Here is a 27,983-nt window from a genome sequence, read left to right as displayed (position 1 = left end):
ATGCTTATTATAGCAACCGGCGACATGATCCATTCTTCTGGCTCGATTAACTCCACTTTGGAACTTACAAGCGGGCATCTTCTAGTCAGGCCTGCTACACAACGGGGCCAGTCGCTGTGTGGTCCCGGTCCGCCAAGTTGACGCTGCCGCCTCCGCCGCTACCGCTTTTTCCTCACTGGCGTGGTTTTTTTGTCCCGTATTTTCTTTTTCGCTTGCGCCTTTTTTGTCCCGTTCTGTCAGATAAATCACGATGGGGAAGAAGGAGGAAGAGGAGATAGTCAGAATCGCTAAAAAGATGGATAAAATGGCGCAGAAGAAAAACGGGGTGAGATGTTCTCAGAGAGATGAACGCTGTTAGCCGACCGTGCTAGCATGGACGCTAATGGGATACGATGGAGCTCAGCAGCGGCTAATTTAGCTTCTAGCAAGTTCACGCAAATAAGAACATTTCTGATGCAAATATTTGTTATTTATTCCGCGAATTTACTCACACCTATCTCCAGCATAAAGACTCACAGCTAATATTCATGAAGTTTGGAACTAACCCGTTTGCTGACAAAAACAAGTTGTTTGCTGCCAGTCTGTTTATTTGTGCTACTAAAAAGTTAGCAGTTAGCTGCCTAAGGAGCATTGTAAGGTTCATAAGCGTGGGAAAAAAATCAATAAATGATCCATGTGATATTCAAAAGTTAGTGTTCGTTTGACAATACAGCATAAGATGAGATAATATAATTTGTGTAGAAGTCATATGCATTTGATACGGTGTGAATTAGCTTCCCCAGTTCGCCTTGGACACTCAATATGTAGCCGCCAAGCAACTATCCATGCAATATTACTACTGTGTGTTATGAGCATTTATAAAGCTGTAACAAATTGTTAATTCAATTACAGATTAATATGTAAACATTTACTACTCTGATTACTCTAAAGTATGAGAACAATGCTTGCAAACTTAAAATGAATCCTCGGGTTGAGCCCAAATTGTAATTTAAAGGGAATATCAAAACATTAGCCCTGAAACGAAAGTTAAGAATGAGGAAACTTTAGTTTTTTGTTTTGTTTTTGCAGCTTTTGTTGGTAATAGAGCAGCATTCAGTTGATAGGCTGTTGCTATTAAAAACACTACCCCTAAGTTTGTTTATGTATTTGTTTTGTATGTTGTAAACTTCACTGGACCTAATTTGTCTGATTTTTACATTATTTTAGGTTTATCGTTTTAGCCAAAGGGGACCTTTACAAACACATTTTTGTATTGACATTAATATAAAATTTTATACACGATAATGTATCAGTCGGAGGGACTTGAAAATAAAATTTAAACTTTACCTTGCCATCAGTACAGTTGCTTAAGTGTGATTTCTTTCAATGATATTAATTTGTATTATTTTAACATCACTGTTAAAGTTTTTATTTAAAATATATAGATTATTAATATAATTTTTATTCATAGTGTTCACACATAATTATGCACACACATTAAAAACCATAAGAAAAACAACATTTAATTAAAAATAGTAACACATTCAAAATCAATCATGTATTTAACCCTGTCACATTTAAGAAAATCACACTTTAAATTTCTCACTATAATATCAATAAATTTATATGTAACACTGATATTTCCACATTCCTAACTACATTCAAGCATAGTCTTTTTTTGTTATACAACTTTGAGTAATTTTTACCAGTATTAAGTTACTAATGGTAAATACTTCTAATATTTTGAATAATACTAGCTGTTGTTATGAGACGTCTGTCTACTCTAAAAGAGTCAGTTTCATAAATCTTTGTTGTGACAGTTCAGTTACAATGTGCAAAACATAAAACAACCTACTAATCTCCAAGTGCTTTATGCCGAACTCTACACAGAGTCACACTTTGTCAAAATAGTTTCCACAATAGAGGATTAAAAGTAATGTATGTTTGTTTCAAAATGATTTAGAGTCGACACAGATAATTCAGGAAATCAAATTTTTGTAGCCCATAGTTTTGAGTCTGTTTTACTGAAATGGAGTTACTAGATAGGAACAATGTTAAATGCATTAAAGTTTCACTCAAACGTCTCTTGTCTCCTTTTCTCTGCAGGCTGGTGCATTGGATCTCTTGAAAGAGCTGCGGAGTGTACCCATGACTCTGGAGCTGCTCCAGGTATGCCTTTTTTTGTTGTTAATGTGTATTTTTCTGTTTCTGTGGATTCAGGCAGTGTTTTTAGTCTAAATTACTGTTTGTTTTTTTCCCAACAGTCCACCAGAATCGGAATGTCTGTTAATGCGATCCGCAAGCAAAGCACAGATGAGGAGGTGACATCTCTCGCCAAGTCCTTGATCAAGTCTTGGAAGAAGCTTTTGGGTAATTTTTATTGTTGATGTTTCCTGCTGATCTGATAAGAATCATTGTAAAAGAAAATTGAGAATGTCCAGTGTGATATCGTTACCAATGAGCTCCACACATGACAATTGTGAGGTTCACATTTTTTACTGCTGAAAAATAAATTCATCAGCAAATCTAGCAAATAAATTGGCGTAGTACAGGTGCCAACATGACATGGATGAATAAATTACTTGTACAGGTCATAATTAATTGTTGAAAGGCACAGATGAATGTATCCAGATATTTCCTGACTTTAAACTATGCAATTTATTAATTGTACAGTTATATGTCAAATTGATCAGTAGAAATTTGTAGGTATGTTTAAAGGCATCTTGAAAGTTTAAAGTACCTGTTTTATTATAGAATTAATAAAACAATTATTAAGATTGTTTTAGTTCATGTTTTTTTACATTTGGATGTCAAAAAGACTCTAACATCTGATTGGCTAGTCTTCTCAGAGAGCTCACTTCAAACCAATCACTTTTGTTTACAGAAGTATTGTCTCCACTGAGCTATCAATTATATCAGACATATAATTGATCAAATAAATTGATGTGCTCTTGTAAACAAGATTGTATTGTATTTATTCTTTATAAATATACATGTTTAAGCTCACTTGTTCAGTATGTAAGACTTGATTTATGTATTTGTTTTCAATGTTAATTTATCATTGTTACATTTAAGTAATAAATCATGATTATATTTTTAGATTGATTTGTGGAATTTCCAGGATCTATATGTAGAAGCTGTTAACTCCTTGTTTAATAATATGAATTCTATATTTTTTAATAATATATACTTGAGATTCATATTTTCCAAACTTGGATAATTACTCTTCAGATGAGCCTGGAGGTGGAGAAAAAGCTCCAGATGAGAAGCGAAAAGAACAAACAACACCTGTCGTCTCTCCATCGCAGGGAAGCCCAGAGCCTAAGGAAGAGAGGTAAGGGAAACATGTTTTGAATGTTTTTATTTCCCTTTACTTTCTCTTATTTTTGTCGTAGTGCTTTGTTGCCTCCATTGATTTCCAGCTTTCCTCCTAACTTCTGCAGCAGCTCCAGCAGTAATTCCAGCAGCAAAAGTGAAACTTCTGAAGTCGCTTCCAACACGTTTACCACCTCCTTTCCTCGCGCCCCAACCACCTCCGACTCCATCCGGCTCAAGTGCCGAGAGATGTTGGCCAGTGCTCTGCAGACTGGAGGTATAACCCAACACTGCACACCAAGTCATGTTGTTTGGTTATGTTTTGCTGGTTTATTTATGTTAGCTATGTTTGATCATTTTCAGAGGATCATATTGCCATTGGTGCTGATTGTGAGGAGCTCGGCTCACAGATTGAAGAATATATCCTTTACATTTTCACTTTATTTGAAGCTCAGTTCCAGGGATTCATTTGTTATGTATTTGTCTATATTTGGGAATAGTGTTATGGCCTTTTTTTAGACACACATTTCAGTGGCAAACTCAATGAACCACTTCATATTTATTCTTTTAAGAAAAGAAAACACTCAAAGTTCAACAATTTTCAATTACATTTTTCATTTTTGGCCTTCTTGTTTTGTTCTGAGGTAAAGAAAATTTCACCTCTTCAAAATATAAGTCCTTGACCTGCTCCCACATATCTTCCAAGAGTTTAAGAACACAGACATGAAATATAAGAACCGTGTGCGGAGCCGGATCTCGAATCTAAAAGATATGAAAAATCCCAATTTAAGGAGGACCGTGCTCTGCGGGAGTGTAACCCCGGAGCGGATGGCCAAGATGACCGCAGAGGTATGGTGTCTGTTGATGGTGCTAACCATGTTGTTAATATTCCAGCGCATAGAATGACCAGAAATCACAACATATATTTAAAAGTTTTTTTTCTGCTGTCATTGTTTAGGAAATGGCCAGTGACGAGCTGAAGGAAATGAGGAAGAATTTGACCAAAGAAGCTGTCAGGGACCACCAGATGGCCACCACCGGCGGCACTCAGACTGATTTATTCACCTGTGGCAAATGCAAGGGGAAGAACTGCACCTACACACAGGTAGAGATGAACTCTGAAAAGGCCTTTATTTACAGTATGTTGTGATGAAATAGCAGACAAGTTTAATTTCAAATTTCCAGTTACAATGCACCCATTTGCAGTATTGTAAACGTTAGCATGCTACTAGGATACATCAAATATATTTAAGTGTGTTTATTTATATTATTTGATTTATTACTCTGAATGAATAATCGGGGGGATTTTAAAAGCATGATATTTGGTGGTAAGTTGTGTCAATTTTCTTGAATGATTTGTAGGTTCAAACTCGAAGTGCTGATGAACCGATGACCACGTTTGTCTTCTGCCAGCAGTGTGGAAATAGATGGAAGGTATGCAAATTAATTAGTTTTTCCTGGTCTAGGTAACTAGCATTTGCAGCTCCTTCTGACTCTAAATTACGCTTTTGAACTTGTGCAGTTTTGTTTTTGCACTGCATTCATTCGTTCTTGTCATTCTGAAAGAAATCTCACATTTAGTTTAAACACATTCACCTCAGAACAACATGGGAATTTTTCCAGCAGGTTAAGGGATCTTTATGATCAGTCCACAAAATATTTTGATTTGATTTACATCTTGTGCTGTTTTCTGTTCTGACAGGTAAATGTACAAAAAAATTTGAATATTACAAAAAAGTTTAATATATTTTGTTACTCATTTTAGAAAGTGAAACTTGCTTATTTTTTATATTCATTTCACATAGAAAATAGTTCTTACAACTTACACAGTGAAAACCGAAATTCAGTTTACCAGAAAACTGGAAAATTACATAAGCTTAATAAAAAAGGAGAAATGTCAGGCATACATGTTTATTTCTTTGTACCTAAAACCTTGTTGGTTCTCCTGTTGCATGAATTACTGTATCAATGCAGCGTGACATGGAGGTGATCAGCCTGTGGCTCTGCTGTTGCTTTGACAGCAGCCTTCAGGCCATCTTCATTGTTTGATCTGGTTTTTGTCAGCTTCCTCTTAACAAACCCCCTATGGTTCTGGTCAGTCAAGCTTTACTGGTCAATCAAACACAGTAACACTGTGGTCATTGTACTAGCTTTTGCTCCCTTTCTTGGTACTTCTGTAGCAGCTCTTTCTGCAATGACTTCACCCTCAGGTCACTCCCTGTGAAGCTCCTCCAAATTCTTAAATGGATTTTATTGGACAGTCCACTCAAAGGCTGCAGTTGTTCCCGTTGTTGGTGCACCTTTTCCTACCACACTTTTTCCTTCCACACAACTTTTCATGACTGATTTATGATTTTCTCTCAGCATTCTAGTTTTCTGAGACGCAACATTTTGGTTTTCATTGTCTTGAACCATAATTATCAAAATTAGCACAAATAGCATTTTTAAATTCTACCTAAAAAAAAAGCCTACTGTTCAACCTAATGACAAGAAAAATGGGCATAAAAATATTACTGGTGTTTTTAGTGTGATTCTGTTTTGGAAATTTAATGCAACTAATCCATGAAAAACTTGTTTATTATATCTACACAGTACAGTATATTTAAAAACATTAGCTAGTTCTTTATTATTTGTAGCCAAAGCTATTAAGACCCACTGTGAAAGGTTCAAATGTATACAAAGTATCATGTAAATTTGTGAAAAGCTCGTTAGTTCAACTTAAAAAAAAACAAAAACAACTTGATAATATCTGAAAAACCTTGTCATGTTCCATATAACAAATAAGGTGGATAGGCCATCACAAGGACAAATTAAAGAATCATGAAAGGCTGCAAACACACCACAGAACCTTACAACTAAGAACCTGAAGAATAAACAAAGTTTTTGTACATTTATTAAAATGACTTGATTGTATTTCCAAAATCTTGCCTTTACAAATGACTTCCTTAAAGCACATTAAACAAGTTGCTTTTGTTAAACCTGCTATTAATAACAGTTATTGGTAAAATCTGTGACGTTTCTCAATGAATCTTCTTCTCATCTTCTAGTTCTGCTGAATCTGCTGGCGTCATCCACGGCACTCCCGACAAGTAGCAAAATTCCCGGACCAGGTTCTGTCCGCCTGCAGCAGAGCGGAGCTTTGTATTCTGTGGTTGCGTTGTACTCAACATCCAAGATGCCACTACGGTTACCGTTTGAGTAAATATCATGGTCATAGATTGAGCTTATTGTCACTTCCCTTAAGGCCCCTCTCTCCAAATCTCTTACTGTTGTTATTAGTTGTTTCTCGCTGTCATATATATGCCATGAATCTTGTGTCATTCTCTTTTATCTGCGTTTTTATATGTAGTTTTAACACTTTGGATAATATTGTTTTTGCTTTCTCGGCACAGCATTGTATTGTTTTATTTAATTTCCCAATAAAGTGTAATCCATTTGATTAAAAAGGAGTTGTTTTAATTGCTTGTCTTTTATTATGCTCCATAGTCTATGCGAACCTTTACTATCGCTATAATGCCTGTGAGTATCTGAGCGGACACACATTCTGTATGAGTGTGTGGGAGTATGTTTTTGTAATTGGTAGAATATTTATCACTTCAAAGTGAATGTAGATGTATGCATATTATTAATCTGTCTAGAGACTGGATAATGTCATTGGTTGGATCAGGAAAAATACAATTGTTCCCCCTTTCATGGAGCTTTTGTAATTGCCAGGTGCAAACACTCTGTGCTGATGAGCTGCTTTGCTGCCTTTCTACAAGCCATGCTGAAACCAGACCAGTAATATGTTACAATAAAGTGCATTTATAGTTACACATAACACATCTTTTAAAAGTGTTTATGCACCTTGTACTTTTCTTTTTTGAACTTGTTCTAAGATTAGAGAAACTTATGAGTGCATAACTGTGACGTGGACAATGGAGACTGAAATTTGTATTTCATTTTTTTCAAACAGAATCTTACATTGATTTTTGATTGATCTTTGACAAAACTATTGCTTTGATTTAAACCAGAAGTGTCCAGTTTTAGTTTTCGAAAGCTACTGTCCTGTAACATTTAAATGCACCGCTGCCTCAACACACGTCAAAAAGGTGGTTCGCCCAGGGCGCCAAACAGGCTAGGACCGCCTCTGCTTACATCATCACCCTCTATTCAGCTCCAACCTCTTTCCCTAAAGAAAAGCATCCCCACAGCATGACACTGCCTTCCACATGTAAAGCCTGCAAGACTGGTGTGTTCAGGGTCATTTGCATTATTAGACTTCTGTTTCATTGATATTTTGCATATAGGCAAGAAATAAATAACTTGTGGACTTATGTAACCAAAGTAGTTTCGTCTCCATGTTTACTCTGTCCCCTATGTGGCACTGTCCCACTTTTTTTTAACAAGACCTCTTATGGGTGCTTGTAGCTCCTCAGCATTACATTATAGTGATAATTTGTGTAATCAGTATGAAATGCAGGAAACTGAAGATATTTTTAGTGACTTTTGAAACAATCAGCAGATACAAAAAAATGTTGAAAGTAACATCAACCACAATGCTCTTTGTTAAAGGATTAAATAAAATTTTTTGACATCTAAACACATATTTGTTCCTTCTACAAAATCAATAAACAAATGACTTAAATTCCATTGTTGGTCACTGCAGAAAAAGAAGGTGAATGCCTTTGTTTACTTTGACAAGATGAACCTGACTTCCAGAAGAAGTGTTAAAATTACGAGGTGATGAGTGATGTTGAAATCTGTATGTGATATGTGCAACTGTGTGTGATATGACTCAGAAGAATTGAAGTCAGAGATGTTTTGGTATTTTTAATGACATAATCCAAAATCATTCAAATTTAATACAAGAAGTCTCTGAAGGCCTTTGTTCAGACCATAAAATGTGTACTGTGCATAAATTTTGATTAGGGGCTAAATAATAATTTTATGAAAACACAATAAAATACAAATATTGTGCTGCTTATAAAGAATAAGAAAAAAATAAACATTTGTTGCAATCTTAGCCTTCCAATCTCTAGGCTGAAAACTGCTGTTAGGAATAAAGTTAATAAGTTTCAAAGTTATTATTTAACTCAAGATTTATTGATGAAGTCACTCAAGAATAAGTAAAATTATTGTGCTTTATTTTATCTCAATCGAAATGCCCACAAGTCAGTTTTTGTCATGAAGAGTAGCAGAAAAAGAAACAAACAAAAAAAATAACTAAACCATACTGTAAACATTCACATTATTTGTTTTTTGAAAAATGTCTTCATAAGTAAACTCAGCGCAAAATAACACATTTCATATAGTAAACAGAAGAAACAACATTAATAGGCATCACTCCAAACCATTGGCTTAGATTGTGTTTTGAGGTTGATCTGCGCAGTATAACCCATCAGCTCAAATTGCACATCAAATGTAGTGAGTTTGAGTTAACTCTAAGACAAGAGCCACCATGAAGCACACAGGTTGGCGAGAAGCTCCGACTCCTCACGCCTGGTCACAGCGATCTCTGTCTTCAGCCGACAAAGAGGTGCTGCATCCTACCACCTTCCACCGATGTGTTCACAATTGAGGAATCGAGACCAAACACGCAAGATATTTTGGCCAATAAGAGGGACAATTTACGGTAAAACTGTAGTCATTCTCCAGTGAACGACCTTTCGGCGCAAGTCAGCGAACAACTGTTGCCCATGAGAAAGATGTCAGTAAACTGAATGTCAAGGCACTTCCCCATGAGAGGATCTTGTCTTCGAGTGACACAATGTGAGGCAACAAAGTAATTCAAATAAAACTAGATATTCTAAGTATTAAAACACTTGGCAACTCCACCCCTACTCAACGCTCTCTTTAAACATGTGAACACAGCTTACAGCATAGCTTTGGTGTTTCTGCTAACCTGGCAAGATCCTCTGGCCATAATATTTCTTATCCATTTTTAAATATATGATTTTTTTAATGATAATTCTCAAATGTGATGCTGTATTAATAGGTCTGCAATTTCTCATGACTTTCCTGCATATTCTTTGGACAAACGTTAAAGTTTAATGTTAGTTATTGCTAATAAAAATGATTTCATTGCTTTTACTTAACCAGTTAATAAATAGCATAAACCATCTGTGTTTAGGACATGTTTAGGTGTTATACTGAAGCCTGCTAGAGGAATCTCATTTGTGAAAATGGTAACAGAACTTCCCAAACAAATTTCACAAACCGTGGATGTACCTTGCTAGCATGACTCAAGAGCAACGGTGCATCTCATCAGTTAACACGTCAAATGAAATCTGACAAACAACAGGTTTTTCATAACTTTAACTTTTTATATTGGGGAATCTCAGAATGCCTTTGAGTTTCATGCTCTGCTTATGAAATTCTTTTGCCAACAAGAGGGAAACTGTGTGTCAGCGTTGGCACTCGTGACCTCATACTGCAATGGGTTTGTATAAATGATGACTTTGCATCTGAAATGGCACCAGTTTTGAAGTTGTCGTTCTATATGGCTGTCGACAGATTACGGGTTGTTCTCTGAACAAAAAAAAAAAAAACACAAACTTTTTAACAAAAACATGTCTAATGGATGTGTGGTTGTTTATGGGTGAGGCAGAAAATGGATTTATTCTATGCATCAAACATAAATGAGTTCTGTGGTAGTAAACAGAAACAGGGAGTAAACTAACTGTAGATGAACTTAAGAGTTTTAATGGTGTGACTGCATCCTCATACTATCATTTTGACAGCTGCATCACTGTGGTGCGGTTAGGTGTTCATCAATAAAGTATGAGCTGACTATACATAATACTGCATGGCTCCCTGATATGAAATATTCTGGTGAAAGACGTTTAGAGAAATGGGCATCAGAGTGACAATACTGCTTTAGAGGAATAGGCATCAGGGTGACAATGCTGGTCAGAACTGGAGCACAACTAACATAACTAAGACAAATGACCTTTTATTAAAGGAAAGAATATAGGTAATATCAGGAAAACCTTGGAAAGTTGTTGAAAAATTACAGACCCATAAAATAAAATATCTTGAATAAAATGTCTTCATTTTTTTGTGTTATTTACTCCATCAAAATAATTAAATATAATTAAAATTTTTTTTGACATGGTGCAATATTAAATAAAATACTTTCTCTGGTAAAATCTATTCAGCTTAGAATCATACACCAATAAATTTGTGATAAACCTATGATTTGTGCAAAGTGTCCCGTTAGTATTAGAAAAACAACAATATTGTCTTATACTGGCAATTGATAAAGGTTAAAATACTCTTCACCATTACTGATTTTCATTTATTGCACCCTGTTACTTCTCTGGTAACCATACATACATTATTCTAAACCACACACAGATTGTGCATGAACTGGAGTTGCCAAGTCGCTGCCACAGATACTGAAGTGTGAGGTTAGGTAACAAAACGAAGTGAAATAAATAAGAATAAAAAATTAAACAGTACCCCACAAAGCTGCCAGCAAGTCAAGCTAATGTGTAGCTTGGACTTGAGCTTTGATTTTCATACGCAGTAAATAGAACCAGGCATTTCCACATAAAATACCCACAATTTCATTTGAACTTTTTACAAACTCATAAATATATATGTATATATGTATAGATAGTCTACAATAGGAATCATTTCCCCCAAAAACAATCATACAAAAAACAACAGACCATAAAAAACTCTGAACACAAATAAAATAGAATATTTCTATCAAAAAAAAGAAGGAAAAAGAAGCAGAATTAAAGTGTTATTCATATTCCTTTGGAGTGTTTTGCTATGTTGATCTGTAGCAGTACATGTGATGTCAAGCCCTCAGGAGGTTTTTCAGACCTGAGTTGTCTTCGGTCAGGTGCAGATCACAATATCGCTGAGATCCCTGGGAGGGGCCGGGGCCCGAGGCCTGGCTCATGTAATCCTACACTGAACATACAAAGAAGAAAACCTTTTTTCATAAACTTGGGGTTTGGGTTGGGGGGGTTGTGGGGGATTGAAGGACTTAGAAAGGGCAAAGAGGATTAAAAGATCACAGGTTGTCGTTGCCGCCCTAAGATTCGGGGGACTGCTCTGACAGAGGTTTGAGCAGGTTTTTGTACGCTAGGGAGTTCAAGTAGCGGGGATACGAGTCTCTTTGCATTAGCATGTAGATCTGTAACTGGGCATCGTCAAACGTGTGCAAGTTGGGCTCCTGCATGTTCCTGTTAATCGTCTCACGCACTCGGGAGTCAAGACTCACCTGGAAGTTAAGAAAACACAACATCAGGAAGAACAGAATGTTTTCTTTTTCTGTAACAGGGATGTGAAAATTTGGATTTTTAGCTTTCTTATCAAGACTTGAAAACACAGGGTTCTTGGGTAGCATGATATTTCTTTCTAATAACTAGTCATTGTATTTGTGCAGAACTTGGATAAATTGTGCAGCAGTGGAGCACATGTGCAGTAAACATGTAATCTCTTGGCTGCATTCACACAACAGGTCTTGATACTCAATTCCAACTTTGAAACAAATCAGATATTTTGCAGGGTGAAAAGATCAGAAGTGCCCAGTTCAGATTGATATTTGGACATAGATCGCATAGTATATGGGCAAAAATAATCTGATTTGTGTTGCATTTTCCTGCTGTGTGAACGCATTGATGATGCAAAGGCAATATAATTTTTTGACTAGCCCATGTAATCTGTCAGTCTGGCACAGCTGGAGTTTAAACTCCATGTACACACATATCCACATAACACTGCTCTCCAAAACCCAAAAATTATATCTAAACTTATGTTCATTTGTTTATAAGTTGCTTACAAGAGCTAAATGGTTACACCTATGTATCATATAAAATGGCCCCCCACGTCCATCCATCCATCCATCCATCCATCCATCCATCCATCCATCCATTTTCTAACACCCTTGTCCCTAGCGGGGTCAGGAGGGGTGCTGGTGCCTATCTCCCGCTATCGTTCAGCGGGAGAGGAGGGGAGAGGAGGGGTGCACCCTGGACAGGTCGCCAGTCTGTCGCAGGGCAGCACAGAGACAGACAGGACAAACAACCACACACACACTCACACCTAGGAAGAATTTGGAGAGACCAATTTACCTGACAGTCATGTTTTTGGACTGTGGTTAGGAAGCCAGAGTACCCGGATAGAACCCACGCATGCACAGGGAGAACATGCAAACTCCATGCAGAAAGACCCCGGACCTTCTTGCTGCAAGGCAACAGTGCTACCAACTGCAGCACTATGCAGCCGGCCCACCACATATATCTCTCATTTCCATTTTCAGAAGTCGGCATTTTTAGTACGGCATGTTAAGCTAGGTCTGACAAAAACATTTTGTCATCTGTTGCATTAAAGTAAAAGTAAGAGTTCAATGAAACACACTCTTGAATACAGACATGATGGACTTTATTACCCCCTGTGTAGAGCTTAACTTGTGCAAAGCTAAGTGTATGAGGCTTCACCACACGACTTGAAAGTGGCATTGATATACTCATTGAACTCAGACATCACAAGGTTTCACCCATCAAGGAAACTCTATTTTACCAAAATATAAATCAATAAAGGTTTCACACCTCTTTCGGCGAGAGAATGGAGATGTAGTCCTCGTAGACGAGCCGGGCCTTCTCCTCGATCACACTTTTATTGGTCTCTTTGCTGAACTCCTCACATGCGAGCCAGAACAGCATGTTCTCCTCGCTAAACTCGGTGCGGAGAAATTGCCGGAAAGAGTTCCTCCCAGCTGGACAGCACATCAGCTTATCAAACGACTGCCCCCACATGTGCACCTCCTCCAGCGTGGGCTTTGGGCTGCAGAGAACATGAGAACATTGGAGTAAGTCTCTTTAACATCAGATGGAATAGAAGTCTGTTTATTTGCCAGGCATTGTTGTGCAGGGATTTTAGCTCACCAGTCTTCACAGTCTGAGGTCCCTTCCTTGACGTCATATGATGCCTTTCGATTCCGTTCATCCCTGTCTTCATTCCTGTTGAAAACAGACAAAAACACCTTGGCAAGAAGTACTCATTTCACAAATGTGGTCATGGAACTAAGTTTGTAATTAAGTGGTATGAATGACCATAATTATATAAGTCAGTGTATTCATTAATCACTACAATAAACATCTACAGTATAAAGATAAAACCTTTCTGGCTTGTCCATGCGAGTAGCTGCATTTTTATTTCAAGTTCAAATGAAACTGTTTCAAAGCAGATGCTTCCTTCTTGGTCAACATCACTCTAAAAAGTGTATTTGGGCTGTCGTTCATGTAATGGACTTATTTACATTAATCTTATTTAATTCTTTTGGTTTAGTGATGAGAACTTGCCGGAAAGTTCTCATCACTTTTTTGTGTTGAATTAACTTAAAAGCTACAAATTCTAACTTAAATGAACTTTTTACTTTGACCTTCATTGTCAAGAGTGAAACAATTAAGTTCAATGTCATATCCTACATCTGATGTCATAACGCAAGCTTCACCAGGGACAGGTCCTGTACCAACCATGGTGCTGTGGTGGAGCAGAAGTAGTGCACAACCCACATAAGGGTCGCAGGTTCAATTCCCGGCCTAATGACTTTGCCACATGTCTTTCCCCTCTTTCATAACCCACTTTCCTGTCTAACTATTGTCAAATGAAGGCATCCTCAACCCAAAAGATCCTTTATTAGTGTACTTCTTTATTTGAAGTAAATTAAATGATTTGAGTAATACTGACTTAAAATAAGTTAAACAAACTTAATAAATTAATTTGGATAAACTTAACTGAATTACTTGTTACCAATTCCCAACTCAATTAAATTGGCTCAACTATTTTCTTTTTTCTGTGATCCTCTTAGTTCAAGGGGATGTAAAGTTCTGTTCACTGTTCACTACTTTTCTATCAGCTTCTAGTTTATGATGAGCCCAAGTTTTGGTGGCTTCTGTTGTTGATCCTGACCATCCTAATCAATTTGTTGACTGTTGAGGGGGTACTTGAAACTTGAAAACAACTGGGTGTTTGATAAATCAATTTACATGAGTGTTTGAATACCCATTAAAACTAAAACATATAAAACAGGCTGACATTAAGCTTCTGGAATGGGCCTGACCTCAAACATATTAAAAATGTATGAACTATGCTTGGAAGCTGGGCTTGAGCCAGAAAACCAGCCAATAAAAATGAACTGTGTCATTTCTAATAAGATAAATGGTCTAACGTCTAGTCAGAACCATGATGCAGAAAGGCATTTCACAAATTGTTTGTGAGGGTGTAAGTACTTGAGACAGTATAGATAATTTTGATCATATGGGTATTTGAGAAAATCTACAATAAGTTATAACTTTTGCAATGCATAAGCACCCAACACCCAAAACTAGCAGTCAGAATGCACAATTAAATGGCCAAAATCAATAACAATCCTGCCAACAGCTAGCTTTTTTCACCAACAAAATAGCATGACGTAATTATTTTGATCATTTAGCGGTATATATTCAGAATTATGTCAAATGTTATATGCCCAAAATTGATATCTTGTTATTGTGAGTATCAGGTAGGTAGACATTCATAAGACTGTAATAAATTATTACTTTCATCAGGACTGATGTCTTGTTAATGCAATTAGAAGTTTAATAAATGAGAAACTAGTACAGTTTTATGTTTTACTGTAGGTCTAAATGTTAAAATTGTAAAAGTAGTTCAGGTAATTGAATAAAATATGAGCATCAGTTAATCATTTATATTCCTTCTAATTTTGACTGATTCAAATGTATCACTTTGAATGCAGCATTGCCGACAAGTGAAGAGCTTACACAGACATGCATATGAAAATGATGTTCAGGCTTTCCTGAATGTAATGAGGCGGCTGCTGCTAAACCGACATCCACGGATCACATGCAAATCTGTCAAGAGTGTAAGACAGAAGCTGACGCCTGCTTTTGAGACGCTCTAGCTCAGGCGGTGGCGTCTTGTGTGCGACGATGTCGGCCATGCTGCACCTCAGCAATCAGGTTCTCGGTTTGTGGAAGACCTACCAGGAGCAGCTACAGCAGCAGCACCAGCAGAAGCAACACGCGTTGGAGCCCCTCGGGTTGGCCTGGCTCGGCTGGTCCTGCTGGGCCGGTGCAGTTCCCCCCGCTGCCGACTCCTGCTGCACCGACATCTGCCTCTTTCGCATCTCCATCCGCTCTGATCCCATGGGCTACAGACAGCGGAGAGTGGGGGGAGAGAGAGGGTGAAGGGTTTGGAGTGTTGATGTCAGGAATAGTATGTAACTGAGATTTTATCTCGCAAGAAAAGCTCTTGGCCTGCAATGCATTAGTGTGATGGAAATCAGTTCCAGTGTAACAAGTGTAGCAAGGGCAGCACTGGGTGTAATGCTGTAATGTGACAGTAGAGAAGATGGTAGTGTGAAATTATGACATTCAATCCACTTTTTGACAACACTTTGAAAAGAAAACTAAAGTAGAAAGAGGCACTCTTCATAAACACCCCTCTAATTGTTTATGAAGAGTGAAATCTGTAGGAATAGGATGAGTGTTGTGATGATGACACCTTACTGTTAGAACTTCCCTTAACAACAGTTAAATCAGTGCGTTTTATGAAACAAATGTTTCATAAAACCTATGACTCATGTGATCCAAAGCAGCTGAAATTGAAAAGGAAACAATGTCCTGTTCAAAGTTAGAGTGGGGCCTCTTGCTGAAAAACTGTGGGATTATTTTAATGGGGCAAAATGTTTAAACTAACTAAAATATTTTTAAAAGTGTAAAGAAACATATGACAAGCATTCAGAAGCAAAGACCAAAAGATGTAAGGAAGCATCTGGAATAACAGAAACAGAATCACAACATCATTAAAATAATAGATGTACACATATAATGTCCAAATCTGAAACTGCTAAATGCAGCAGACCAGATGTTATTTGACTCAATCATGTGCTGGCATGCACTGCTGGACACTCTGAAGCAAGACAATTTGATTCTACTGAAATTATCAGAATGTGGAAAGGATTTTTGTTTTTTCCTTCTTTAAATCTTTGTCTTAGCCCTGGCATAATGCATCTTGAAATCTTTGACTGATTCTCTGTTCTGTTTATGATTTATAAATGTTAACATAGCATGGAAGCTGTTGTTAACTCTGCCTTTTTTTTTTTTTTTTTTTACAATATTTGCGTTTGGCTGGAAAACACAGTTGAGAATAGGCCCATGATATACTGTGTGTAATGTTACCATGACAACCAGCCATTTGTATACACTATGGTAACTCAGAGGGGACAACATTAATCATTTACCAAAATCACCTTCATTTACAGGCTTGTGTTCACCTATAATTAGCTGAGATAAAGATTGTTTATGGGCTGCACAGTGGCGCAGTTGGTAGCACTGTTGCCTTGCAGCAAGAAGGTCCTGGGTTCGATTCCCGGCCAGGGTCTTTCTGCATGGAGTTTGCATGTTCTCCCTGTGCATGCGTGGGTTCTCTCCGGGTACTCCGGCTTCCTCCCACAGTCCAAAAACATGACTGTTAGGTTAATTGGTCTATCTAAATTCTCCCTAGGGGTGAGTGTTGTGTGTGAATGGTTGTTTGTCCTGTATGTCTCTGTGTTGCCCTGCGACAGACTGGCGACCTGTCCAGGGTGTACCCCGCCTCCCGCCTGGAACGTAGCTGGAGATAGGCACCAGCAACCCTCCCGACCCCATTAGGGACAAGGGTGAACAGACAATGGATGGATGGATGGATGGAAGATTGTTTATGAGCCTCAAGTACCAAACCTTGATTCTAAGTCAAGTCTAAAGTCTTTAGAGGATAAATCAACGCAAAAGTTGAGAGTTTCAGATCAAACTCTCAACTAGTTATCTATGAGGTCCCCTTATTGAATGTGGGGTTGAATATTTTGCCTCTGGTCAATATCAGGATGTAGTCTCAAATCAGTAACCATTACGGGTTACTGTCATCATCATCATTTCCATTTGGCCAATAAAGGGTAAATTCCTCTCACATATCTTGTACATACTGCTCTGGTAAAGCCAGTTAAGTGGTAGACCATACCACTTTGGTTTATATGATCCCAGCTGCTTGGTTTGAAATTATACATAACTCATGATCTCATGGCATCAAATACAATTTTATGAATCACATAATGATTGCTGTAGAGTGGTGTATGTGTGTGTTGTTGTGCTATTTTTGCAGAGAATTTATCTGAGTCTCAAATCTTTCCTTTTGGGAGCCCCCTGCTGGCATGGGTGCCCTAAGCTGACGCTTACTTCGCTTATGCCTTAGGCTGGCGCTGGCCGTGTAGGCTTCTGTCATTATGCAGGCTATATGAGGAATTGCTGTTCTAATTGTGAGTATGGATATCTGGCCTATGCACAAGAATCCCATCGGTTTGCAGGCCCATAGACAGACAGGGTTATGCTCACGGAATGTGAGCTGATTCTAACAAACGTGTCATTACCGGGTCAGACTCTGCCAAATCCTGTCAGGTCATTTAGGTAACAAAGCGGACTTTTCCGGCACACGGAATCGTCCGGACATTACCTGGCACAAGACACGAAGCCTTAAAATATGCCTAAAGATTTTGATGTAAGGGAGACGAGTGGGGGTGGGGGTGTTGAAAGCGCAGCTTACAAATCTATATCTGAGCATCGTTCTATCGCATCCTTTTCAATGAATACACCATTTAGCCATTTCTAAAATGGACCCGCGTTTTTTTTTATTACTATAATTTGCTTGGTTTGTCGTTCAGTTCTTTTTTGTTCTCAGATACCCGAGCAGGCATCAGCCCTCAGACGTCGTGCGTCTTGCCAAATGGTACATTTTTACGCATTAGGCATTGGGTGTACTTCAAAGCTGGCACTAGCAGTACGCTAGGGTTTGACTCAAAAGCGATATAGAGAATGGCACGGAGGGGGCGAGGGTGATCGTATCCTCTGAACGCATAAATCATAAAAACTCTAACTAATTCACTGTTCTCCACAGGAGATTATGTGTCCCCTTACTGATTTGACAGCAGAAATAATAATAATAATAATAATAATAATAATAATAATGAAAACACTCCACTGGTGAGTCGCGCATCACATCAATTGAAAGTGCCATCATAAAGAACCACAGCGCTTCATTGCCCTGGACAACCACCGAAAAGACACTGCCTAGATCTGTTAATGACATGCCGTTAAAAAAAAAAAAAAAAAAAAACGACCTTAAACGCTTCGACCATAAAATGCCACCTGCAAAGATACAACTGCTTACTCCCAGTACTTACAATTTCACCATGTATGCACCACGAGAAGAGGGAATTCTCTGCTTTGATTACATCCGATGGAACATAAGGCTTTTTTTCCCCTCTCCTCCGACCGGCTGCTTCTAGTCAGTACGCATGCGTCTCCTCTCCAACTCGTAGTAGCCCAGTGAAGAGCGTAAACACCGATAATATGTCACAGGTTTACAGTGCAGGTCGATTAACATGAACGAATGTTACACGCATTGTCCGATGGAGTCAAGTTATAGTAGGAAATACAGGTGCATCACCATGAATTAGAATATAATTAGAAATTTAATTTGTTTCAGTAATTAAAATCAAAAGGTGAAACTCAAATAAATCATTACACACAGACTGATATATCTGAAGTTTTTATTTCTGTCCATTTCAGTAAGATGTGATTCACAGCTGATGAAAACTCCAAATTGCTATTTTTCCCCAGAACATAAGAATGTTACATAAAACTAATAAGAAAGGGATTTTGTAATGTAGCAATGGATTGCTGTAGCCATGTTGGCCTAGTTATTCATGGAAAAGCATTCAATCACTGACTGCTTCCACACGGAAAATAAGCCATAAAGATTCACACAGTAGTGTATCCATGAATACTTATAGAAAGTTTGGTGGAAGGAAGATGTCTATTGTCTTTCTCTTATCAGAGTTTGGGACGAGAGATTGTCAGGTGTAGGTGGGGAAATCTGAATATCCCTCACCTTAACACCAAACAAACACTGAATAAACACGTTAAGCTTCAATTTCAGTTAAATTATATTATACTGACTTGCAGCTGATGAAAACTCAAAGCTGATGTTTTTATTGAAGTGATACATAATGGCCATAATATTTAATACAGAAATATTCTGGACATATTATAAACTACCCAAACAAGAGGAAGATTCCCGAATTAACACTTGTCTAGCAAACAGTCCTTGACAGGATGAGGGTAAACAACAAAAATGATTGCTAGAGAAGTTGACTGCTCATAGAATGATGTATCCAGGTATTAACAATATAATCAAGCTGAACATTTCTATTTGTTCCTGCCTCAGTAGAATTACATAGACATATGAGATTTATCTCTCTGTGTGTATTGAATCTAAATAATTGTTACCTTTTCTTTTTCAGTTTAAATAATAAGTGAGTTTCTAATCAAAAGGTTACATGTAGATATGATTCAATTGACAAAACAGAATCAAAATCATTTGTAAGTAAAACATTTTTAAACAAACTACTTAAATTTTCAATACTTAAATTTATTGACATGCCTCTCTGGCACCATGTATAGAATATTAAATGATGCTTTTTAAACATTGTCTGATTTATACCAACCTTTGGGAAAGAAGAAATGCTGAAGATAAAAAGCATGATAAACAGAAATGTCACCTTAAAGTTCTCCTAAAACTGCAGTAGTATATAAAAAAATATTCTCACATATTTGTTAAAACTGTCACTATGTTGTGACAGTTTAGTATGAGACAGATAATCTGTAAAAAAAAAAGAAATCCTCCCTGTGTTAGTGTCATCTGCAGAAATACGCAGCTCCTGATCAGAAACAACCAATCTGAGTCAGGAGAAGGATTTTATCGCTGTCAATCACCCTTGTGTACACACTGCCTACACCCTTCCCATTGCTCTCTGTTATGCTAAGCTTCTTCCCCACAACAGAGCCTGCCATGTATGCGCATGGCCACCAATGATGGCAGATAAACAGTTTTCCTGTAAGTTGTTTCTCTCCCATTAGTACAGCTGCAGCAAACCGGCAATCTTGAGCTTGCACGTACAGGAGCATGATTGACAGCGCTAACACCCTCCTACTGGCTCTGATTGATTGTTTCTGACTTAGAGCGGTGTATTTCTGGAAATGACAGTAGAACCAAAGGCAGAGGGGCTTGATTTTTTCAGATTATTTGCCTATATTGTCACAACATAGTGACAGTTCTAACAAATATGTTTAAAAAAACAACATATTTTTATATCAAATTTACCTTCTGCAGCTTTTTTTCCCCCCTCCACTCCAGGGGGTCTTTTTACAGGCTTTAGTGTCCTTTATATGAAAGTAGGCTGACAGGAAAGGGGGAAGGAGAAGGGGAAAGACATGCGATAAATGTCTCCGGGTACAGGAATCGAACCCGCGACGGCTGCGTCGAGGACTCAAGGCCTCCAAACGTGAGTTGCGCTATACCCTACGCCACCACGGCACCAGAATATGTTGAAAATGCCCAATTTAGAAAATTGATCTCCACGTTTTTTTTATGAAGTCTTCAGCTTTTGCCTGCAACCTATGTCTGTGCTGCTAAATTGCAGAGTGCATGCTGTAACTCAGTCTGTTTTGCTACTTTCAACTTTTTAGATTTTAGACACACAATTATATGTACATACTTCAAATGAATGAATGAAAACAACACTGTGCAGAACTGTGTTTGAGAGCGTGTTGATACGCTGCATCTATTGATGTCACCCCAGCTGCAGCATGAAAAAGAAAGGGGCTCTGCAGAAGAAAAAATATTAGAAAATCACACAGTTACTGTTAAATATCTTTAGTTGTCAATTTTCTCCTTCATTTTGCCACTGTGATGTCCCTACGTTTTTCTATCATTAGCTGGCAACAAACTGGCTGGATAATCAGCATCTAGACCACAAATACATTGTACTTGAAATATAAAACTACCATATATTGCATCCAAGCAATAAAAATTGGAATATTGCACACATTTATTTTGCAATGACAACTGCAATTCAATATATTGTGCAGGTCTAGCTGAAAGGGTCATTGCTGTGACCCTACCCTCTATACAGGTCGGATTCAGAGCAACAGTTTGAACCTCATTATAGAGACCACACATGTATCTCCATGCCACATTTTTATCTGTCAGAAAACCACTACACAACTGCTCCTAAGATTACACACTAAGCCTCACACAAAAGGATATCATCAGCCTCTTATCTTCAATGCCTGGGTCTATTATTTTATTACTTTGGGAATGAGTGAAGTGCCCTTTTATCTAGCAATGGCTAAAAGCATCCTTAGTTTTGAAAGAAACTGGACAAAATCATTCATGAACAGAATGGATCTTTTCATTTTCGTTTTAAAACGACACATTTTAAATATCTACTGCTAGTTTTTGTCATGTCCTGGTAGCGTAACGTTGTGCAAAATATTTTTTTGCATTTGGGAATAAAAGAGTCTACCTTTTCTTCAATATACATTTGGCATTTTCTCTAATATCATTGAATGATTAAAAAAAAAAAATCTGTACAAGATTCCAGAAATGCTGTCTCATTTAGTAGTTATATAATGAATTAACACATTTATTTATTTGATTTACAAAATACTTTTCACTGTAGGGCGTAGGCACTCTCTACATATAGCACTACATCTGCTGCATTCTCAGCCTGTGAGAAAACTCTCATATACATAGAGACCTTATAACTGACACTTCAGATGTTTGTTTGTTCTGTTCTAATGTTTCACTTTACTCTTCCTGTTATGTTACCGATTATTATCAGGCAGCTGTTTGCTGTTTAATCCTCTGCACATCTCTGTGAAGAGTGATAATGTAGAGAACAACACTGCCATCTCCAGGCAACTGTCATTAAAGCACTTACATGATGATCTCTATAGACGATGCAAAGAGATCATATACTGATTGATGACATTTTAATATCTCTCAACTATTTTAATTATATTATTCAACCACTTTTCATCTTACATTTATTGTTTAAAGTCTATAAATGTTGGTCATTTGATGGAGATCTATATCAGCTTTGAGGTGCATTTTTAAATAAACACTTCAATATTCTCTACTCTAGACAAATATAAATACTTCTGCTTTTAGAGCTCACAGTGCTTTTTGCAACGTACAATCACAAGATGGCACTATGCACTCAGCACCTGGCCATTCAGCCAAACTCCAGCGTGACACAGCTTTCTATATGCTTAATTTACACCAGCGCATTCATGCTGTTCCCTTTAGGGGACATGCTATCTTTTAGAGGTGCCTCCTGATGGTGTGAAAATCAATCTTGCCAGATTCTCATCGGAGTAAGAAGAACCACAAAAGAGAGGGACTCAACTAAATCCTCTTGTTGCACCGTTTCTACTTTTGAATTTTCCAGCATAAATAGGGTGTCTTAAAAATAATCCAAAAATATTGATTATTATCTTCCTAAAAAAAGACAATCAGATAACGCCTTGTTCAAATTAATAACTTTTAAAGTTGAGCATTTAAGCATTTTTCATTCCTTTGTGGTGTACAGATGTAACATCCTGTTGCACACTTTTACAAAGAAGCCCTACAAATAGTTCTGCAAGACTGATTCACATAAACAAGCAATGATTGATACTTTAGTCATTGTGACATGAGACGCTCACACTTTTCCCTGTGAGGGCACAATGTCAAGTGAAGGTGTGAGCCCATCTCAGCACACAAGGCCATAAGGACAAGATAGATGACAAGGCGTCTGACAAGGTGAATAAAGTCTTTTCGGTGTGTGATTAATACGACTCAGAATAGCTAGAAAGGAAGACAGAGTGCACATATTCTATCACCATCATGCAGAGAGTTACTGGGTAGGGAGTATTACGTTGCCTGATTAATATAACAAGACATCATGCATGGTATTGGTGAGTAATCTGAAGGTGAAAATTGTTCTGTCACAGTAGAAAATGTGGAAGCACACAGTAAATGAAAGGATTTTCTCTTTCCCTGTTTTGCTGCAAATTAATTTCAGTATTTCCCTGATCTGTGCTGATCAAGATGCTTTTTGGTAAATAAATGTCAGGCTTATTTTAACAGTGTATTATCAGTTCCACTCATTTCATTTCATTTCATGAAGCTGATTTTACTCAGAATTCACAGTAAGAATTAATAGTTTAAGATCAATGTGTGTTACAACTAAATTACTAACTAATTAATATTAATAACTAATTAATATTAACCCTAACCCATAACTAATTAATAAAGTAATAACTAATTATTAAGACTTAAAAATAGTATGCATATGGATCGATTAATGGAGACATTGAAGACCCATTTACACCCTAGTTTTCACCTAGTACCAGGTGCGGTTTCTGATACGAGCGACATGGGCAACCATCCTGGGTGGCATCTTGTGCGGGGGGGGCCTGTTCATCCTGTCTATTCCCCCCACCACCACTGAACCAGTGGATCCGAATGTCAGTGGTGCCTAATGCAAAAACAACCCAACAATTTCACACACCTCTGTTAGGGTGGTTCGCCCAGGGTGCCAAACAGGCTAAGACTCCCTTTGCTTAATACTTGAATTTTTCTGCCTAATGCCCTTTCCTCATGATGCCATCCATTTTGTGAAGAACACAAGTTCCTTCTGAAGAAAAACACTCACACAACATGATGCTGCCACCCCTGTACTTCAGAGTTGGGATGGTGTCCTCTGGCTTGCAAGCTTCCTTCTTCTCTCTCCAAATGTAGTAATAGTCATTTTGATCAAACACTTCTATTCTAATTTTATCGGACCACTGGACATGTCTTCAAATATTAAGGTCTCTCTCCTTGATCGCATAAAAAAACTTTATGTTTGATTCTAATTTTGTTTTTGAATTATCTTTGATTAGATATAGATGTCAGTTTCATTCTTGTGCCTCTTCAACCAGCATCTTTAGTCTTTAGATTCATTTCTGAATCTAAAGAAATTTCACTCCAAAACAGATTAACCTCTGGGATGCAGAACCCATCTGCAAAACAATAGTGACCTTAGTGTATGTAAACCACTGTAATAAATCTAAAAAATATAAATGCCATCATTCTGAAGAAATAATTTTGGCATTTATCCATTCTGACTTAATATCAGAGTTAAAAAAGGGTTTCATGCCTTTTTTACAGTACATGTGAATATAGTATTTTATTTATTAGAGTTTGAGGAACATTTTTGCAGCTTTAGAAAAAATCTTTGTATTAAATCTGAAGAGAGAAGTAATCTGAAATGAGATAAAAAGCAAAATGGTTGTATCCTTTTTGGTATAGTCTCTGATTTTCAGAAACCATGTCCAGACTGGAAAGTAACGTGTCCATCAAAATGAAAGTAAGTACATTTGTTTGCAACCATGAACCCACTGCATGACTAATAATATTATCTGCAAGGGCTTAAAAACTGGATGGATTAATAACATGAAAAGAGAGATGAAAAATTTAGAGCAAGTTTGACCTCTTATTCTATTGTATTCAAATGGTCTATTTAAAGAAAATACTTGTTCCACTCATGTAAGAAACCAAGTTTACTATAGAGTAATCATATGTATTGGATAGGAAAACTAACAAAACAGTTAGTGGCATTGTTCACAGACCCTGATGCAAAGTGGCTCTAAAAATCAGTTTGAATGGAGGCTTAATCAAACAGAACAAGTGGAAACACCTGCGAAGAAGTGAAGAGCATTAGTTAGAGTTATTAAGGACACTTGTGCCTCTAATTCTGTTACAAGCTGCTGTGAAAAGAGTTGTTACTGATTAAGAGCGAAGAATTATGAGACACCCATTAAGGTACAGAACATTTCCTCTCCAGGATTGTTTTTGTGAAGTCATGGACGGGTTATTTATCTCGAAGTATCAAATAATCTGATTAAGATGTGAAGACTTTGTGAAGATGCTGGAAAGAAGTTGGAAAAAGAATGTTATTATCTACATTGAAACTAATTCTGTGCCCATGTTGGTTTGAAAGGTCTCTCAGAGAGGAAAAATGCAGTTCAACAAAAGCAAAACTAAAACGTGGTTTTAAAGAGCATTGCTACATTTGGAGAAAAAAGGAGGGAGATTGCAAATAAGAACAGCATCACAGCTGTGAAGTATAGGGGGAGAAGCATCGTGTAATGTGTTGGAGTTTTGTTTGAGGTACAAAATGGCTGGCATCATAAGAAAAGACGATGATGAGGAAATATTGAGCAAAACGTCTGTCAGGAAGCCAAAGGTTTTTTCCCAAATAGGTTTTAAATAGACAATCCAAAGCATTAATTGTTTTAACAGAGATAAAGTCGATATTTTGTTGTGATTGTCATAAAAATTTGATTTGTGATCAGAAAAGCTTATTGAAGAATAATCGAAAAGTGATTCAGTTTGAAAGGTATAAAATACCAAGGAAATGTATGCAAACTTCTAAATTAGAAGAATGTAAAAAAAAAAAAAAACATAAAGGAATATCTTCTATATATTTCTGGAATTTAGCAAAGAGAAATAGTTTTGCAAATTGCATTGCAACAAAGACAGGAAATTCACTCTGATTTAATGTGAAACACCAACTGAAAGGAGTTAATTGTCTTTTAATGCAGTATAAGTATATGGTTTCATATACTTGTATGAAACCATATATATGAAACCTTATAAGTAACCATATAAGTAACCGTATAAGTAGTGTCATGAAGTGTCTCAGGGTGTCATAATTTTTGTTTCAACATATCTGGCAAATTGGAGTCATACTTGTTAATGACTTGGACTATTTTCTGTCTAGTTGTGACCTACCAATCAGATCTGGATGTGTCTCCCTTGTCCTAATGACTCTAAAATCCCTTCCTTTCTAGAAATAGCAACACATGCTTCCTCACAACAGAGAACTGCTGGAAACTTTTAGTTATTATTTACCAAGATTCATTTATAAACTTAGCTGTCTAAGAATGTTCAATTTGATGTTTCTCATTAGACCTTATCCGTTGTTGTGGAGAATTTAGCTAAATGTTTTAACCCCTTTTTTTAGAATTTAAATCACTTGACTCGTACTATTTTAGGTCATGCTGTCGCCTTCTTTTAATCTTCTTTTTAAGCCTTGTTTAGACTGGAAGTGCTTCCCTAAATAGAAGTTTTGTGTGAATCAAAGAGGCTTCACAATGCCAGCCTATTAACAGCAAAATACATTCTGAAGGGTGTTTCTTAGAGCTGACAGGAATATTAAATGAATGATGTGGTGACATGTTGCTTCACTGGTTTTGAAAATTGAGCTCAGTCTCTAATCTGTGTTTTGCGTTCCGCATCTTATTATCAGAGTTGTGTCAAATAGGAAATTCACTCATAATCTGTTTGGAATCAATTTATGTTGTGAAGACGTATGTGGAAAATGCACAAAATTGTCACTAAGATTCCTACAAAGTTTGTTCCCAAGTATGTTGTATGTTACTTTAGTAAAGTGATAATACCCAAAAAGATGATGGTTGATGTGAATATGAGAACACGACCATACCTCAAGGCACACCATCTCCTGTTCTGCTTGGTCCGCGCCATTGTAGTTAATCTGGTAGCCCACACTCTGCCTGCAGGACCTGGTCAGCCCCTGAATCCACTGCCACATCAGAACCTTGGTGCGTTTGATCCCACACAGCACGGCCGTGGGCCTGATCTCCCACTGCCTCACCACGCTACCACATGGCATGCTTTGACTTTGAGTCCTTACTCGCAGCGTTGCGCCCAGGTCTGCTTGAAATCGTAGGAAATCCACTCTTCCTGGTCATCTCCTCTACGCTTTCCCACAGTCTGACATGAAACCCATCGTGACGGCAGAGGAGAAGAGGGGGTGAAAAACACCGACGACCCCAATGCCACAAAGAGTGTTTACAAAGGAGAGGGCAGATGGGGATTAGGACAATGTTCCCTCTGGATACGATCCTGATTCCTCTGTGCTTTTCTGCGTCTCACCAGCTTAGGCCAGATTAGGCCCGGAGGTCTTAATGTCTGAGCTAGATGGACAGAGAGGAAGACTAGTGACAGGCACAGAGTTATTTCTGACTGTTTCTGACTTATGTTTACTTAATATTTATAAATTATTTTGTTTTACATCAGACAATCACTGAATAAATTTCCATGCAGTGCAGCCAAATGTTTTTAAAAAATCATTTGCAACAATTTGTTGCTGGAATGCTAAAGATAACAATTTGTCACATTACAACAACTAACTAAATGCAGTGAATTGAAATTGAATTGGATTCAACACAAAGTAGTGCATAACTGTAAAGTGTTAGTAAAATAAAATGTTTTTATATAGAAATGAAAATAAAACTGAAAAGTGTGGCATACATTTTCTATCAGCCTCCTCAAGTTAATTGGTTTTTGACCCACATGACATTTCATTGAAGTTACTTAGGCAACCTTGGACTGGTGTAAGACCTCTAAAGAATATATATGAAGCATTTAATGCCGATAGTTGGGCATGGTGGATGACCTGGGATGTTGAAGACCTGTTTCTCTTTTAACGGCCCTGGGAATCTACTCGGTATCACAAATGTGAAACAACAGAACAACCAAAATCAAACTGTTAACATCTCAAATAATACTAAAAAAACAGTTTGTTTTATCATAATCCCAAACATATCATTAAATCAAACAAATCGTCATCAATTTTCTTACTTCACTGTTCAGTTTTCAATCCTAGAAAACCACTATACTGAGCAGACTAGATGAGTATACTCTTGACAATCTGGAGGGATTTTGAAAGGAGGAATGCTCAAAATGCTTTCTGGTGCTTC

At 37.4% G+C, this 27,983-nt stretch overlaps 2 protein-coding genes across 4 annotated transcripts; one reads left to right on the top strand and one right to left on the bottom strand.

Moving 5' to 3' along the window:
• The first annotated feature begins 96 nt into the window (after window positions 1-96).
• tcea1 (transcription elongation factor A (SII), 1) lies at window positions 97-6,753 on the top strand. Of its 2 annotated transcripts, none has more exons than XM_028021716.1 (10): window positions 97-325; window positions 2,086-2,148; window positions 2,244-2,349; window positions 3,211-3,313; window positions 3,426-3,571; window positions 3,658-3,714; window positions 3,989-4,143; window positions 4,253-4,399; window positions 4,657-4,728; window positions 6,342-6,753. In XM_028021716.1, exons 1-10 carry the CDS (start codon window positions 251-253, stop codon window positions 6,348-6,350), a joined length of 933 nt encoding a protein of 310 aa, XP_027877517.1. In that variant the 5' UTR covers window positions 97-250; the 3' UTR covers window positions 6,351-6,753. The 2 variants fall into 2 exon arrangements, with proteins under 2 accessions (XP_027877517.1, XP_027877516.1); XM_028021715.1 differs by having other exon boundaries at window positions 99-325; window positions 3,423-3,571.
• A 1,338-nt stretch (window positions 6,754-8,091) lies between these two features.
• Window positions 8,092-26,940, bottom strand: rgs20 (regulator of G protein signaling 20). 2 transcript variants are annotated; one of them, XM_028019411.1, is made up of 5 exons: window positions 26,705-26,940; window positions 15,279-15,445; window positions 13,179-13,253; window positions 12,843-13,077; window positions 8,092-11,512 (listed from the first exon to the last, which is right to left on the bottom strand). In XM_028019411.1, the coding sequence occupies exons 1-5, from the start codon at window positions 26,891-26,893 to the stop codon at window positions 11,324-11,326; spliced, it is 855 nt and encodes a 284-aa protein (XP_027875212.1). In that variant the 5' UTR covers window positions 26,894-26,940; the 3' UTR covers window positions 8,092-11,323. The 2 variants fall into 2 exon arrangements, with proteins under 2 accessions (XP_027875212.1, XP_027875211.1); XM_028019410.1 differs by lacking the exon at window positions 26,705-26,940 and adding an exon at window positions 18,509-18,632.
• Between the last annotated feature and the right edge of the window lie 1,043 nt (window positions 26,941-27,983).

Source organism: Xiphophorus couchianus, chromosome 6 (genome assembly GCF_001444195.1).
Source record: "Xiphophorus couchianus chromosome 6, X_couchianus-1.0, whole genome shotgun sequence".
NCBI lineage: Eukaryota > Metazoa > Chordata > Actinopteri > Cyprinodontiformes > Poeciliidae > Xiphophorus > Xiphophorus couchianus.
This window is presented reverse-complemented; position numbering and strand designations above follow the sequence as displayed.

Excerpts from the sequence above, each read along its gene's own strand:
- tcea1 (XM_028021715.1), top strand. The coding sequence starts at position 251 with ATGGGGAAGAAGGAGGAAGAGGAGATAGTCAGAATCGCTAAAAAGATG. Across the intron at positions 3,715-3,988 it reads CGGCTCACAGATTGAAGAAT|ATATCTTCCAAGAGTTTAAG; the intron begins ATATCCTTTACA and ends ACCTGCTCCCAC. Across the intron at positions 4,144-4,252 it reads TGGCCAAGATGACCGCAGAG|GAAATGGCCAGTGACGAGCT; the intron begins GTATGGTGTCTG and ends GTCATTGTTTAG.
- rgs20 (XM_028019411.1), bottom strand. The coding sequence starts at position 26,893 with ATGCCATGTGGTAGCGTGGTGAGGCAGTGGGAGATCAGGCCCACGGCC. Across the intron at positions 13,254-15,278 it reads TGCTGCTGTAGCTGCTCCTG|GAATGAAGACAGGGATGAAC; the intron begins GTAGGTCTTCCA and ends TGTTTTCAACAG. Across the intron at positions 11,513-12,842 it reads CCATTCTCTCGCCGAAAGAG|GTGAGTCTTGACTCCCGAGT; the intron begins GTGTGAAACCTT and ends CTTAACTTCCAG.